At 34.6% G+C, this 18095-nt stretch overlaps 1 protein-coding gene across 2 annotated transcripts in view; it reads left to right on the top strand.

Annotated features, from left to right (window-relative positions):
* The window catches only part of EMCN (endomucin), a 155017-nt gene that overhangs the window by 134833 nt on the left and 2089 nt on the right, over positions 1 to 18095 (top strand). For both annotated transcript variants that reach the window (XM_031943091.1, XM_031943092.1), the window contains one exon: positions 9568 to 9642. In XM_031943091.1, coding sequence (XP_031798951.1) covers positions 9568 to 9602 — 35 coding nt within the window. In that variant the 3' untranslated portion in view covers positions 9603 to 9642. The remainder of the gene's footprint in view (positions 1 to 9567; positions 9643 to 18095) is intronic.

The following is an 18095-nucleotide window of genomic DNA, read 5'->3' as shown; positions in this document are numbered from 1 at the left end:
ATGTATATATGTATATATGGAGAGAGAGAGAGAGAGAGAGAGAGAGAGAGAGAGAGAGAGAGAGAGAAGACCATGACATGCAAGTGAATTAGATTTAAGTGAGAGAGGATAAATAAAACACATAAATATGCATAAATATTTCAAAAGTCTTAGTGCAGTTCTAAATCTAAATCTAATCTAAAGATTTTGGGCACTCTTTCTATATGTGTGTGTGTATATATATATATATATACACATATATATATGCATGTCTGTATATAAATTTAATAGATACCATAAAATACACATATATACATATTAATATATTTGTTTAGTGGGGAAAATATTTTAACATATGTAGCCCATAGAAATTCTGTGATATCTTTATTTCAATTCACATTCTTACTGATAAATCAGTTTCCAAGATTTTAGCTATATATCTTCCTCAGAGGTCAGAGGTGATTCTCTAGTGCTATGAACTTGAGCCCCCACTAGTATGTTTTCCCTCTAAATTTATCATTTAAAAATTCTTCTTTTTTATATAACCCTGGACAAGTCACTTAACCCCAATTGCCTTGGCAAAAAAATTCATTTTTAATCAAATTTTTATTAAATATTTTTATTTTCAAAATAATGCATGGATGATTTTTCAGCATTGACACTTGCATAGCCTTGTATTCCAAATTTTCCCCTCCTTTCCCCATCCCCTCCCCTAGATGACAAGTAATCCAGTATATGTTAGACATGTTAAAATATATGTTAAATCCACTATATCGAAACATATTTATACAATTATCTTGCTGCACAAGAAAAATCAGATAAAAAAAGAAAGAAAACAAATAAGAAAACAAAATGCAAGCAAACAACAAGAAGAAGAGTGAGAATGTTATGTTGTGATCCACACTCAGAAGTCTTCTCCTGGGTGTAGATGGCTCTCTTCATCACAAGATTATTGAAATTAGCCTCAGTCGGAAAGAGTCATCTCCATCAGAATTGTCATATAATATTGTTGCCATGTACAATGATCTCCTGGTTCTATCCATTTCACTTAGCATCAGCTCCTGTAAGTCTCTCCAGGCTTCTCTAAAATCATCCTGCTGATCATTTCTTATAAAATAATAATATTTCATAACATTCATATACCATAACTTATTCACCATTCTCCAACTGACATGAATCCACTCAGTTTCCACTTTCTTACCACTACAAAACAAAATGTGCCACAAACATTTTGGCATGTGTGAGTCCCTTTCCCTCCTTTAAGAGCTCTTTGGGATATAGGCCCACTAGAAACTTTGCTAGATCAAAGGATATGCACAGTTTGATAAATTTTTGATCATAGTTCCAAATTGCTCTCCAGAATGAGTGAATCTGTTCACAATTCCACCAACAATGCATTATTATCCCAGTTTTCCCACATCTCCAATATTCATCATTATCTTTTCCTGTCATCCCAGTCAATCTGAGAGGGATATAGTGGTTGCTCAGAGTTGTCTTCATTTGCATTTATCTGATCAATAGTGATTTAGATCACTTTTTTATATGACTAGAAATGGTTTTAATTCCTTCATCTGAGAATTGTCTGTTTGTATCCTTTGACCATTTATCAATTGGAGAATGGCTTGAATTCTTATAAATTTGAGTCAATTCTCTATAGATTTTAGAAATGAGACCTTTATCAGAACCCTTAAATGTAAAAATGTTTTCCCAATTTATTGCTTCCCTTCTAATATTGTCTGCATTAGTTTTGTTTGTACAAAAACTTTTTAACTTAATATAATCAAAGTTATCTATTTGGTGTTCAATAATGCACTTCAGTTCTTCTTTGATCGCAAATTCCTTCATTTTCCACAGATTTGAAAGGTAAACTATCCTATGTTCTTCTAATTTTCTTATAATACCACTCTTTATGTCTAAATCATAAATCCATTTTTATTTTATCTTGGTATATGGTGCTAGATGTGGGTCAGTGCCTAGTTTCTGCCATAATAGTTTCCAATTTTCTCAGCAGTTTCTGTCAAATAGTGAGTTCTTATATAAAAAGCTGGAATCTTTGGGTTTGTCAAACACTAGATTGCTATAGTTATTGACTATTTTATTGTGTACCTAGTCCACTGATCGACTACTCTGTTTCTTAGGCAGTACCAAATAATTTTGATGACTGCTGCTTTATAATATAATTTTAGGTCTGGCACAGCTAGCCTAACATTAAGAACAATTTGTACAAAATACCTCCTCCTTTCCCCAAAGTCTCTGACACACTAGCTCATGTGTATGGGAAGAGTCCAGTAGAAAGAAAGCATATGTATCAAAGGGGTATCTCACCACTCTAAGTTCATGGAAGTCCTTTTCTTCCATCTGTGTTTGGGTCTTAGTGAAGTCCTATATCATCACTACTCTTTTAATCATTGTCATATTTACTATAATTCTTTAAGAATACAATCACACAATTTCTATGGAAGCCAGATTTTTGAGGGAAGGAGATGAAGAGAAAAAAGGGATAGGAAAAGGAGAGTGTAACATAATTTTAGACAAATATAGTTAGTAACTATATAACTAACATAGTTAGTATATACTTTTCAAACCATGTCATGAGAATGCCCATTCCCATATTGACGTACGTTGTATTTGCTATGGGAACTATGTAAATATTTATTTTTCTCTTTTGATTAAAGAACTTCACCATATTTCAAAATCATAAGATTACTGATCTCCTACTAGAAGTAGTATGCTGATAAATAATTAAAATATGACTGACTCTCCATAAAAAACAAGATGTAATATTCTCATTTGGTTTTCTGGAGGTCTTGGAGCAGCCTTCCTTTCAGCAGAATAATCAACACGAGAATAGCCAGGTATTAAAGTCCAAATCCTTTATTGTCTACTTCAAAATCGTTTCTCCATACCTAGGACCCAGCTAGCTTTCTTGAGATCCTTCAGGAGTCTTGGTTTCAGTGGAGAAGTGCAGGAGGCCAGGCCAGCCACTACAAGGCTGATGAAAATGGAAATGAATCTCTCTCTCCTTCCCTCTGAGAGCTTGCGCTCACAGCTTATATGCTCTACACTGAGTATAAAACAATCATTATTTCACTAGGAAACCATTATTTGTTGTAAGATTAAATCAATTATACTGAACTTAGAGAACTATTAAGCACCATGCTCAACTAGATAACCTTTGTATTTATCAATTCCACTGATTTAACACCTTGTAAGAATCCTTGTTTCAGAGTTCTGGCCCATAACAACAAGGTATACAAAATATACTTTAAAGTGTAATCTGAATTAACACTTTTTGATGTCATTATAATTAAGTGACTTGTCCAGCACCACACAAATATTGAGTTTATTAACTCCAGGGCCAATGTTTGCTGTACTGTGCCACCTGTCTCTGAATTATTAGCACTTTCTATATGATTTCTTAAGTCTAGACTAGTGGAGTCAAATTCAAATACAAACAAATCATCAAGTCTCACATAGATATCCCCATGGACTGCAAATTGACTTAGAAAATCATATATTAACATTATCTATGCAGTATTGCATTTTTATTCATTTTGTTAAATAAAGGCAGATAGATAATGCAATGGATAGAGCACTAATCCTAGAGTCAGAAAGAGAAATTCAAATTCAGCCTCAGACACTTACTAGCTATGATGTACATGTATCATCTTCTCATATAAGACTTAGGCAAGTTGTTTAACCTATTACCTCAGTAAATAAAAATATTGGCATATTAACCATATGGGGACGGAAACAAAAAAAAAAGTAAAATGAGCAAATTATACTTTACAAATATATATTTGCAGTTAGAGTTCATCAGTTTTCTCTTTAGAGTTGGATAGCATTTTTTTCCATTATGAGTACTTTGGAATTGTCTTGAATCACTGTATTGACAAATTAGCCAATGCTTTCATAGTTGATCATCATAGTTGCTATTACTGTAAAAATTGACCTCCCAGTTCTTCTCATTCCACTTTGCACTGGTTCATATAGGTCTTGTCATGTGGTTTTGTTTGTTTTGCTTTTTCCCTGAAACCACCTTTCTTGCCATTTTTTATAATACAGTAGTACTCCATCATAATCATATGTCACAACTTCTTTAGTTATTCTCCAAATGATGATCATCTCCTTTGTTATGCTTTCCCCTCTTATATCTCTATTGTGTAAAATAGATTTCTACATCTAATTGAATGTGTTGAGGAGGAAGGTTCTCTCTTTGAATCAATTCTAATGAGAATGAGGTGTAAGCAGCACCTGCCACACTCCCATTTTTCCCTCTACTATGAAAGCTCTTTTTTATATGTCTCTTTTATGTAAGAATCTCTCCCAATTACAGTTTGCTTCAGGCCCTTTCAGGAGCTGCGACCCATTGACTACAAGTTTGACACTTGTGTTCTAAATAATAAATCAAGCCCTTAATTGTAGTATTTATGAATTATACCATTTACTGATTTCCAAGGTGTAAATTCTCACACTGAATATTTAACAACGTGTCCTCTGGTCAGGTTCTAACCCACCTCTGGAGCATCAGAAGCCATCTAATCCAAGCCCTTAATTTTTTTTTTGAGGCAACTGGGGTTAAGGGACTTATTTAATTTGAACTTGGGTCCTCTTGACTCCAGGATTTCTCTGTCTACTGTGCCACCTAGCTGTCCCCTAAGCCCTTCATTTAAAGATGAAAAACTGAGACCCATGAAACTAAATGACTTGCCTAGGATTGTACATATAGTGACCATCAATGGCATGATTTGAACACAAAATCACAGACTCCACTGCCAATATTTTGGCTTATTAAAATGTTCCCTAAAACATGTCTGCCATAATGTATTTTGTTATATAATTCTTCCTAAAAATTTCAAAAAGTTAATGCCAACAATCTCTTGCTTTGTCATCAACAGAAAAAAAGATAACTGAGAAAACAATTTAAAATTGTTAAAATGTGCTGTTTGATGGAAGGGGAATAATAATTGTCATCCTCATCATCATCATCATTATCTAATTATTTTTACAGAAGTTATGCATTTGGATTCAAATCCTGATTCCTTCCAAAGAGTTGTCACCCAGTAGACAAAACTCCTTTTCCATTAATTTGCTTTTCCCCTTCTCAATTGGGCCCTCATTGCCTTACCCAAAGGGATGGGTCTATTGCCAACAAGGTGCATTACTTGTCTATCCCTCTTTGTCATAGTTGCTATATTTCAGGAAACAGATGCTTTCAATGGGAGGGAAGGAAAGATTGGTTTCTGACGTGGTAAAATAAAGATTTAGTTATTTTAAGTGGCAAAGATTTTCCAGATTGCCATGTGGTCATTATTGCTTTTCTCTCAGGTGATTAATGTGGGTTTTTCAGTATTTTTAAATGATATGGGTGATATGGGATTAATTAATTACTAATAAAAATGTCAGATACCAGAGAAACTCCCATCATCTAGATTAGGGTTCATGTTGTTCCTGGTTATGGGACACTGTCACTTTTAATGATTCCTTTTCATGTCCCTTCTCTGCTTCATCAAAGTTGTAGTACCTTTGGACTCAGGCATTTCCTCATTGTTCAGTTTGGCTTATGAGTTCATGATCATGTTAATACTGATATTTATAATTGAATTAGGGGATCAATTTGTATGTCATTGATAGAGGGAATTCCTAGGCAATGTAATGCCATCTACTAATTCATTTCGGTATTCCCTCTAAAACTCACTGTTTTAAAGAATTGCCTTGAAGTGGCAGCTAGATAATATTATAGATAGACCACTGGCCCAGGAGTCAGACAACTCTGACACTTACTAGCATTGTATCCTAAGAAAGTCAACCCCAATTTCATAAAAAAACAAAAATAATTGCCTTGAGCAATGAACAGTTACTTAGTCAGTATATGTCATAAGTAGAACTTGAATCTAAATCTACCTTGCTTCAGGTCAATTCTCTTACCACTGTGCATGCTAATATTCTAATGTTAATAGCAGAGTATTACTGAGACTTGGCATGACAGTTTGTTAAAGCTAGAAGGGATATTAGATGTAATTTGTTCTACTCACTTCCTTATTTTACAAATTAGGAAACTGAGGCATTGAGAAGCTTGCCTTAGGCCACATAAATAATATGAAAGACATGACTAGAAAGCAAACCATCTACCTCCTACTCCATAGTGCCTCTAACTGAACTGAGAAGCCCTTGATAGCTTTCCCACAAAAGGCTCAAAATATAGAGGATTTGACTAGAAAATGAAAAAGCTCTATTTATGACCAAACCTGCTTCACAAAGATCTCTCATTCAGAGGAGCTATTGTCTTCTTGTTGGTAGGAAGTATGGCATAATGGATGAAGAGCTAACTTTAGGATGAGGAAGACCTGGATTCAAATCATTTTTCTGAAAATTCCTTAACCTCTCAATGTCCCAGGAATCTTTCTATTATAATGACTGGAGAAGGAGGTGCTGACTTCTACTGGTGACAATTGCTTCTTCACCAACTCTTCCCTTTACTAGTGAAATCATGGCTCTGGTCTAAAATGAAAATCATTTCACAGTCATGGAAGTCTAACTGATTCTATTTTCACAGATGATAGGGAGAAAAATATCCTTAGAGCCAATATGTATGCATCCATCTTTTTTTTTTCATTTTAGCAGACCCATATGTGGACAAGTGATCCCCTGTTTTTTCTTGTTTTTTCTTTCTGCTTTTTAATAATAGCTTTTTACTTTTGTTTACAAAACATATTCACAGTTAGTTTTCAACATTCACCCTTGCAAAACCTTGTATGCCAATTTTTCTCCCTCTCTCTCCCCGAGATAGTAAATAATCCAATATAAGTAAAACAATGCAGTTCTCCTACACATATGTCCACATATATCATGTTGCACAAATAAAAAATGAAATCAAAAAGGGAAAAAATAAGAAAAAAAAGCAAGCAAAAAACAGCAAAAAGGGTGAAAATACTATGTTGTGATCTACATTCAGTCCCACAGTCCTCTTTCTGGGTGCAGATGGCTCTCTCCATCACTAATCTATGGGAATTAGCCTAAATCACCTCATTGTTGAAAAAAGTCATATCCATCAGTATTTATCATCACATGATCTTGTTGCTGTGTACAATGTTCTCTTGGTTCCACTCACTTCACTTAGCATCACTTCATGTAAGTCTCTCCAGGCCTTTCTGAAAACATCCTGCTGATCAACTTTTTAAAACAATAATATTCCCTAACTTTCTTATACCATTCAGTCATTCCTCAACTAATGACATGGGCCTCATTTTAAAGAAGCATAATAATCCACCCTTTGAGATTAAGCAAAACTATAAAATGGGGAAAACAGACACTGAAATGTAAATGGAAAACCTTTTAGATGTCGAAATGTTATCCCATAATTTTAAAAAGATCTGTGGTTTAAATAGTTCAATTGCATATGAAGAAGTCAAGACAATGAGCTTGTTCCAGGATATAGAACAATACTGCACTTTGTCCCAAACCAATCATCTCCCTAAGATCCAATAAGAGTTGGGAAGTATAATTAGACTGAACACCATAAGTAATGATGAAGGTTCTCCGTGAGGGAAGCCACTTCCGAATGGTATGTGTGAGTGTTTACAGTAAATTTTCAGTAATATCTGATTATTCCCATTTGGAGTTTTCTTGGCAAAGATACTGGAGTGGTTTACCATTTCCTTTTCCAGATCTTTTTACAGATAAGGAAACTGATGCAAACACAGTTAAGTAATTTAGTCAGTAAACCACATAGCCAATAAATATTTGGGCCAGACTTGAACTCATAAAGGTGATTCCAAGCCTAGCATTCTATCCACTTTGTCACCTAGTTGTCCCATGAAGAATTGTTAATGGGAGAGATTAGACTTCTCCTTCTAACCTAGAGGAACTAGGCCTCATAATTAAAGTTTTTATTCAGGAGACTAAAAGGAAAGACTTTTAACAATCCTTGATTAATGATTATTTTCTCTTGCTGAAAAGATCATTGTAATACTTTCTGAAAAGAATATTATAGCAACCAGTCAAGGCAGACTTTAGAGATAGTGAAAAAACCATACCCCCCAAGAAGAGTCATTCCAGGGAATTCAGTTAATTTACCCAACCATTAGAAATCATCACATTCTATAAAGAAACCAGTGGCCAAACAATAGAGGCCAAACAATCTGCCTGGTCTGATATAATAGGCATTAAGTGATTTGCTTAACCTAAGCCTACCAACAAATTGACCAATTCATCTTAAACATTTTGCTCTATAATAAGCCTAACAGCAACCAAACAACTCAAACATCATGTCTCCTAGAGAATTTCTAAAGGAACCCTTCGAGAAATAAAAGACATCAAGGTCTTGCAGTTTTAGAACTGTGAATTGCTTTGGCAAGGTATATTACCTACATGTGTGCATCAGTATCATTGGAAGTTCATAACCACTCTTCCTCCTGTATACTTCATATACATTAGTGACAAAGTGGGCTACAGAATTTGTGTAAAGTGTTTTGTAATTACTGTTCTTTTTGTGCTATTTGAATAAATATGTTTACTAAGAATTAAGTCTACTAGTGGAAGCAAATTGGTGGGGGCTCATGACTTTAGAGATAGTGAAAAAACCATACCCCCCAAGAAGAGTCATTCCAGGGAATTCAGTTAATTTACCCAACCATTAGAAATCATCACATTCTATAAAGAAACCAGTGGCCAAACAATAGAGGCCAAACAATCTGCCTGGTCTGATATAATAGGCATTAAGTGATTTGCTTAACCTAAGCCTACCAACAAATTGACCAATTCATCTTAAACATTTTGCTCTATAATAAGCCTAACAGCAACCAAACAACTCAAACATCATGTCTCCTAGAGAATTTCTAAAGGAACCCTTCGAGAAATAAAAGACATCAAGGTCTTGCAGTTTTAGAACTGTGAATTGCTTTGGCAAGGTATATTACCTACATGTGTGCATCAGTATCATTGGAAGTTCATAACCACTCTTCCTCCTGTACTTCATATACATTAGTGACAAAGTGGGCTACAGAATTTGTGTAAAGTGTTTTGTAATTACTGTTCTTTTTGTGCTATTTGAATAAATATGTTTACTAAGAATTAAGTCTACTAGTGGAAGCAAATTGGTGGGGGCTCATGAGCTACAAGTATCAAGAAAATAGTCAACCATAAGACTGAGAAAAATATTAGTATCTCCTCTTCGATCCAATCTTCAATGGTAATGTGAGATAAGAGAATGATCTCATCAGGGATGCTAAAGAGAATTAAATTGAGGCCCAGAGAAATTGAATAACTTGCTCAGATCCATGCCGGTAAAAAATAGAAGAGGCAGGATATTCACCCAGTCCCTGACTCCAAATCCAATCTTATTTCCACTATTCCATACTGACCCAATGTTCTTTTTTTTTAGTGGAAATAGAACATACAAATAGCAAATAAAGAAACTTAAAAAACTGGGTGGACACCCACTGAGCTGAAGTGGGAGGCCAGCTGTGTTTGTGCTGGCATTCTAGCAAGGAAATTGGGTTCTCTTTGAAAAAGTAGGCTGTGAAACTCTATTCCTGTTCTCATTCACTGTCTGAGCTCATAGATCAAAACATATCTTTTGTTCCTTAGGTGAGCAGTCTGCTCAAGGAAAAAATAAAAACTGACAAGTTGATGAGTCTTCTCCACACCTGGGCCAATAAAAATGTAAGTTTCCTGCTTTCATTCCAATTGCTGTGATTATCATTATTATCCATTATCATTAGCCTCTACTGCAACTTAGGCATGTTGGTTTATTTGTTGTTGTTATTTTTGAGACCATTATAAATTAAAAAACTAATGGATTGTGTCAATGATATGTTCAAGTCCTATTTTTCTTTACAAAACTTTCAGAAACAAAGAAGAATGTCAAAAGAATGAATTTTTTTTGAGGTTGTTTTGGAAATCCTTCTGGTAAATCTATATAACCTGTGGAATACCAGGTCACCTATCAAGAGCAGTGCAGTATGATAATAAATTACAGCACCTTTTGAGTGCTGTTTCCAGAGATGATTCAGGTGGTTTTCTTAATAGAAATAACAGTGTATTTATATCACTTATTCATATATATTATCTTATATAAAGGCGACAATAGCCCTGTGACATGGATAATATTTGTATCATGATAAAAGTTGACATGTATATATATGTTGCTGTTTACCAGGTACTTCCTCCCTAAAAGCTGTGCACTGGGATGATAAGATTAAAGGATTTATAATTGGAAAGAATTTGCAACTAGGTCATCTATTTCCACCCTATCATTTTATAGATAAGGAAATATGACCCAGAGAAATTTAGTCATCTGCCCAAGTTCCAGAGGTAGTGGGAAGTAAGGTGGAGCAATGGATAGAGTGCCTGGCTTAGAAGTCAGAAAGAATTGAGTTTTTTACTCTACCAGCCAAACAATTTACCTTAACTAGAACTCCTCATGGCTGCTTCATTTTCTTCCTTGTTATGCAACCCTGGGCAAGTCACTTAACCCTGTCTGCCTCAGTTCCTTATCTATAAAATGATTTGGAGAAGAAAATAGCAAATCACATTAGTATCTTTGCAAAAAACAAACAAACCCAAATGGGATCACAGAGTCAGACATAACTGAAATGACGCAACGATAATGACAATGTCTCATATATAAGCAGGACTAGCACAAGAAGAGTCTGTCTAATGTGACATACAAGAGGAGCAATCACATGGCTCTTCTTCTTTCTCATTAACTGTTCCATTAATATGGTCCATCATACTACTCAGAAACAAGACAGAAGAAATGGGATGATGGGGTGTTACAGTTAAAAAAAAAGCATTAGATTTGGAATCAGAAAGAGCTCAGTTCAAATCCTAATTCATATATGGAAAACTAGTTGTGTAATTTATCCTTTTTCAGTCTGTTTCTTTATGGATGTATCTTACAGGATTGTGGATCTGAATCAAACTAAAAGTCTTATGTAGTTATACTCATCTATACTCATCTCATACTCATCTATACTGTTAGATTCCCACAAACCCAAGTTCCTAAGATGATTATAAAAAACATAAGGATTGCTGTAACAATTACCTAGTGCTTTTAGAGTTTATAGCATATCTTTCTTTCCCCAATCCTTTGAAAGAAACAGTGTAAGGAATGTAATTAATAATCATAGGAATTCACACATTGACATGGTAATTTAGTCAATTAAGTACTTTTCCTAATAATAACAACAACAAAAACCCTAGAAGGGAGATAATGAAAATATAAATCTCCATTTTATAGTTTAAGAAAGTGAAGATTGTAGCTACCAATCATCAGACTTAGGATGTCCAACTCAGGTTTTCTGATTTGAAGATCAACTGTCTTCCCACTGTGCTTTGTTGACTCTTCTAGATAATTTCCTGGATATTATTAAATATCCATCTCAGAGCTGGGGCATTTGTTAGGCACTTAAAATGTTTAAAACATTAGGATAGACACTGGAACACAAAAATTAAAAAATGCATAACCCATGCCACCATTGGCCACAGCAAACACTCTTTGGTTTTAGAACTAAAAATGAACTAAGACTTGTGGGACAGCCTATATTTTTGTCATGATGACAGTGATATTCCCCCCAGGCAAAATAAGCTAGTTTTTTTTTTTTTTCCTTAAAAAGGGAGCTTCCTCAAAGACTTGATTATCTTATGAGAGTAAAGGCTTACACTGTTAATGTCACTTCCTTATTGTCTGAGTGAGTACAAAGTAGCTTTGAGAAGTTCTAGTTAACCTGTGATGTTTGACTGGTGGATCATGATGGGTAACTGAAACAGGGTAGGTTCACTCAACTGAATCAAATAGAGATGTCCTTAATGCCTATCCTTGTTGAATTATCTTTCTGTAATAGCTAAATATATTTCTAATCCCTGTGATTTGGGCAGATTTCCTCCATGGCACTTTAACTAGAAGGAAACAAGTAGATCAAAATGTGTATCTGTGTGACTCTGAACCAGGTATCTGGTATCAAATGCTATCATCCCTTAAATTTCCTCTCCCTTGTCCCCCTATCTATGGACTCATTTCAAAAGATCAGTGTGTTCCCATAAAGGCTGAGTTTGTGACTAGAAAGACTTTCAGAAAATAGCTTTGACTGCTTTTCTAGCTTGGGACATTGCTCCATTAACCCAACGATGTATTTTGAGAATCCACAACAAACATTGTGTGGGAGAATTATTAATGGCAAGAGAAATGTGGTTTTGTGGTATAAGTAATAATTGAGATGGCCTTTAAAAGATGGATAGGTATCCAGCAAGTGAAGACAGGAAAGTACAACATTTCAGTCACAGAGAAATGAAGAAAACAGAGATCATGTCCAAGGCACATAGAGTACCCTAACCTGGCTAGAGAATAGAGTATGTGTATAGGAAAAATGGGGATAAGGTAAGATGGGATCAGTTTGTGGGAGACTTTAAAATTCCAAGAAAAAAAGAACTTGAATTCTATTCAGTATTGTTCCCTGAAGACTTTGGAATATAGAATGACGTGATTAGGAGTATCTCAAAGGAAGACCATTTTGGTTGCTGTGTGAAGATCAAATTGGAGGACTGGAGGGGAGGGAGACCGAAACATATTACAGTACTCTATTAAGACCTCTATTAAGGAAGAGGTCTTAATTGGGCTTACTATTGGCCCTAGTAAGAGAAGATGGGAACTTATTCAAGGGATCCATTAATTAAAAAAAAATTAAGCATCTTTGTTATTGTTAAATAATTTTAGTCATGTCTAACTCTTTATAATTCCATTTGGGGTTTTGTTGGCAAACATATTGGAGTAGTTTGCCATTTCCTCTAGTTAAGTGACTTGCTTAGGATGACATAGGAAATAAGCATTGGAGGCAGGATTTGAACCTAGTGTTTTGGTACCACAATTTGCTCTATTAAGCATATCACATAGTATATATTATAGTCATTGGGGCTTCTTCAATTCAATAATCATTTCAAGTGCCTAGTTTATGTCAGGCACTGTGCTAGGCTCTGATTACACAAATAAAAAAGATAGCTCCTGCCCTCGAGGAACTTGCAATCTAATAACAGGCAGTAATATAAAAATGGAATCTGGGAAGGAGAGTCACCCAGGGGATATCCTGAGAATATCTTGCAACATGAAGTTGAAGCCAAGGAGAGCAGCAGATGCAAAGTGAAGTGAGCTGGAAATTTTATGCTTCATTAGACTATAAATTCCATGAAGGCAGATATTGTATCTTTGCTAAACATTTTATTTCCCTTTTTCTCCTTCAGCATGCAGTACAATGACCCCTGTATAACTATTTAAAGAAATAAAAGATTTTTTTAGGACTTAAAGCACTATCAATCAATAAATATTTAAGTTCCTATTATCTGCCAAGGGCTGTGCTAAGGGTTGAGAATACAAATATAAAAAGGAAAGACAGTCTCTACTCTTAAAGACCTTACAATCTAATGGATTAAAAACAATGGTTAATAAATTATTAGATAATTTTAGATAAATTTAGATAAAAATTAGATAAATTTGAAAGAAAAAAAATTTTAACTACTAAGGGTGTGTAGAATACAAGGAGTATTTTGAGTAATAATGTTAGAAGGCATCCTGCCAGATATTGGTCCCTCCTTACTATATTCCTTGAAAATGACCTCTTCCTGTAATAGAAAGAAGTCAAGAAGAGGAATGTGAATACCTGAGCTTTAAGTAGACAAAGTATTCAACTACTTGAAGTCTTTCTTTGTATCTCTGTAAAAGGGGCAAAAATCATATAAGACCTGCCACTCTCAAGAGATTATTCTTAAAGAGGAAAAAAATAAAGTAATGTTTATGAAAGCTCTTTGAAAACTGAAGAGTTTAGATAAACATAAAAACTATCATTCTCATTACTTTCTGACATATAAAGAGTGCATGGAGGGGAAAGATACAGTTAGAAATAGGAAAAATCAACTTTGCAACCTATCAGGTCAATTCAACAATTCAATTGAATTTGACCAGTAATTATTAGGTACCTATCATGTTATACAAAGACAAAATCAAAATGTACCCTTCCCTCAAGGAACTTCTTTTCCATAGAGGAAAGAAATATTAGTAAATAGGAAATAAATACAAAGTAAATTTGGGGTCTTTGTTGAGTTATTTTTCAGTGATGTCTATTCTTCATGAACTCATTTGGAATCTTCTTGACAAAGAAACTAGAGTAGTTTATTTTACCATTCCTTCTCCAGATCATTTTACAGATGAGGAAACTAAATAAGATTAAATGATTTGTTCAGGTGTGGGTTAAGTGCCTGAGGTAAGATTTGAATTTAGGAAGATGAGTCTTCCCGACTCTAATCCCAACATTTTATCCACTGTACCACTTAACTGTTCAAAATTTGGGGTCAGTGGAGCAGAAAAAAAAAAAAGGTGGGGATGTGCAAAAGCCAGCTCCTAAGAGCTGATTTCTTAAATTTTAACAGTGAGCATGTATACCTCAAAAACTGACAAATGCTACAAATCAGGACTAAAGTTATTGTTTTGAGGAGTATCTAGACGAGAAAGAATTGAAGAAAATGTTAATGATACAGCTTAAACTGAAAAGTATGCTGTGGGTTGCTTTTTTTTTTTTTTTTTTTTTTTTTACCAAATCAGCTGTTAAACATTTGCTAGTACTCCCTTGAGAAGAGGGCAGAAATAGGCTGCAGGTAAGAGGTACAGTTAAGCTGAGCCTTTCAGAAAGATGGAAGCTCTACAAGGTAGAAAGGAGGGAGGGAGGAAGGCATTAGGAAGACAGACTATAATAGAAAGGAATGGAAATGGGTTTTGGATCTGTTCTATAGAACAAACAGCAAGCAAGCCTGTTTAGCTAGAACACAGAGTGAGAGAAAGGGAGTAAAATGTAATCAGCAAGGAAAGGTATGTAAAAGCCAGATAATGCATGACTTTAAATGAGTGGCAACAGGAAAACATGATTATCATTGGGGCAACAGAGACTTGAAACTTTTAGAGGAGAGATGTGACATTGCAAAATTTGAAATTTCTAACTCATTTTACTTGTTTTCTTTAAAATATTTTCACTGGAATTGATTTTCTCCAAGATTAGGTAAATAGTGAGTAAATTGCTTTCAAATCTTTCAACTGAAAATGAAATGTCATCTAGAGACTGGAATATATTGGAAATTTACAGACATGAATTAGAAGATTTGAAGAAATGAATAAAATGTAGACTGGGATGTGCCTCTGATCTTCACCCTCCAGAGAAGGGGCCTTAACATTTTCTGTATCATGGATTCTCTGTACCATCTCAGGATATTGTTTTTAGTGCATACAATAAAACACAAAGAATTGCAAAGGAAACCAATTGTATTGAAATAGTTATCAATTTTTAATAAAGTAAATGCCTGGACCTCTTAAATCATAGAAACATGAAGATCAATGGACCCTAGGCTAAGGACCTGTGCTAGGAGGAATCATATGGTCCCTCATATTAATGATTTATATTTCAAAAGGAAATTTTAGAAAGCACAGAAGGAAATCTAGGCAATGGGAAAAACAAAAGATATCAAAAACTATTTTTTAAGTGCCAAAGAATTTATTTTATTGTCAATTAATATGAATTTGCTGAGATAAATGCTTTTGACCATATTGTTAGTTATTCAAAAGCCACATAAAATATGATCCCTTCCCTGGATTCTTTATTTAATAATAGCTAACATTTATATTGGTGGTGGTGTTCAGTTATGTCTAACTCTTTGGGACCCCATTTGAGGTTTTCTTGGCAAAGATACTGAAGCAGTTTGCCATTTGCTTCTCCAGCTCATTTCATAAATGAGGAAACAGAGGCAAATAGGTTTAAGTCATTTGCCCACAGTCACACTGTAGAGGGCTGAAACTCTGAAAAGGTGTACTTGAATCCAGAACAGCAAAGTACTTAAGGTTAAGTACCTATTCAATATAATATAATGGTAATATAAACATATACTTAGATGATATGATGATGTGATGGCTCTCCTCATGATTGGCACCTGCTGAATGTGGTATGGTGAGGTAATCATAGGGAAGGATTGGAGGGCTGAGGGAGAGGGTCAGAGTCTCTCTGTCACAGTGTACACAGCAGGGAAGACTTCAGGCTCCAGACTCTAGAGTCTAGGATCCATCTTTGATGAGCCACATGGCAGCTTGCCTGCCTCCTTCACTTCTCCTCATAAAGACCAAGGACTTTGACTGATCTTCACTGATCCTGAGGCCCTCCAGAGAGCTAGCCCAGACATAATATCACACAACTAGTAAGTGTCTAAGATTTGAATTGACAAAGGAGAATCTTCCTGATTCCAAGGCCAGAGCTCTCTTCACTATGCCACCAAACTGCCCAGCATTTACATAGTGCTTTACAAATAATATCTCACTTTATCCTCACAATGATTCTGGGAGGTAAATACTATTGTTGTGTCCATTTTATAGATGAAGAAACTGAGGCAATCAGAAAAACAGAGATGAAATTAATTGCCCAAGATTCCATAACTACTAAGTGTTTGAGGCTGGATTTTGTTTCAGGTCTTCCTGACCCCAGCTCCAGCATTCCATACCACCTAGCTACTTCTTTATTGTGGGGGGAAGGGGTGGAGGGAGGAAGAAAAAAAGGCCAACTTTTTTTTTAAGTTACAAAGCAACACATCAATAGGTTGTAAATATCAGACAGGTAGAATATAATAATGAATTCACTAGAATTATATGAGGTTTACTGAAGGATCAGTTGTTGAAGCTATAGCTAGCAGTGACCTCAGTGACTAGAATAAGGTTTTCACATTCCCTCCAATCAGTACAAACAAATTTGTTTTTAAAAATAATAATAAATAGATAAGTAGATAAATAAAGGAAAAATCAGCAGAGATCTGATAGTACAGTCATTTCCCTATAGTATTTACTATTTTGGGGGATCATCTCTAGACAAGACACTCAACTCTGTTTGCCTCTCCTTTCAGTTAAAATGAGCTGAAGAAGGACATCACAAACCACTTCCCACTAAAATGACTGAAAAACAACAATTCTCTTTTGGGAGAGCAGAGGATTTTTATAAATCACTATTTTTCCCCAGCTACTTTTGGTGTATAGTACTGACCGTCAGCATTATTGTCATAAAATCATCATCGTATGATACAGCAATATTTCATAATACAAAACACCCATCCCCAAGTGGAGTGAAGGGAAATGTCACCCTGATCTAATGATTGCCCTGTATACTTAGGGGCTATAAAAACACTCTTGACTGGCCATTCTGTTATCTAGAAGAGGTAGCATGCAGGAAAAAGGGGCAGGAATCATGACAGTTTTAAGATGTAATGTTATCTATAATGTTTTCATGTATTTTACTAAATATTTACCAACTTCATTCTAATATGGTATACTGAAAATAAAAAATAAACTAAGGAATGACAAAATGTCATATAAGTGATTCATAAAATTGTTGCCATGCATAAGATATATAAGTAAAATTCAAGTTCTAACACAAAATAGATGTTTAGGTTGACAACAGATGAAGATTTTTAAAATTTTCATCTTAAGGTGAATTTAACAATCATCAACAAAAACAAAAACAAAATTTCATTGACAACACAGAAAATAAGTAGTTTGAGAAATGTAATTAATTTATTTTACATGTTGTCAAATCATGAAGTACCCTTTCGTTCAATGTATCTCAACCCGATTTCCATTTTCAAACCCTTTGGGAAACTAAAATTGTGCAATAATGAGCTAGTCCTTATTCAAACAGAATAGGGGTTTAGTGAGATGACCTAAACCATGCAAATTCTGGAAATTGACTTCAAACTTATCTAAACAATTAATTAATATACTAAATAATCCATTAAGTATTAAAAAATCCACCTGATTCTTAATTCTGTAATGTAATTCTACATTGAATTACTCTTTCCATAGAAAGCAAATAGAATCTAATTTTCTTCCGTTCCTTTTCTCAAAATTTGAATGGTTTCTTGGTCCACAGGATTAGGCTTTATTTTTTTGATACTTAGGGATAGCCAAGATGGCATCCTCAAAGATCTTCACTTCCTCTAGGTAAAATGGTCTAATAAACTAATCAAGGAATCAACCTTGATTTCTGCAAACAAAATATTATCAAATAACACTGATTCTTTAAAGTGGTTCATGTAGAATATTGAAA

This window comes from Sarcophilus harrisii, chromosome 6, assembly GCF_902635505.1.
Source record: "Sarcophilus harrisii chromosome 6, mSarHar1.11, whole genome shotgun sequence".
In the NCBI taxonomy this organism is placed as follows: domain Eukaryota; kingdom Metazoa; phylum Chordata; class Mammalia; order Dasyuromorphia; family Dasyuridae; genus Sarcophilus; species Sarcophilus harrisii.
This window is presented reverse-complemented; position numbering and strand designations above follow the sequence as displayed.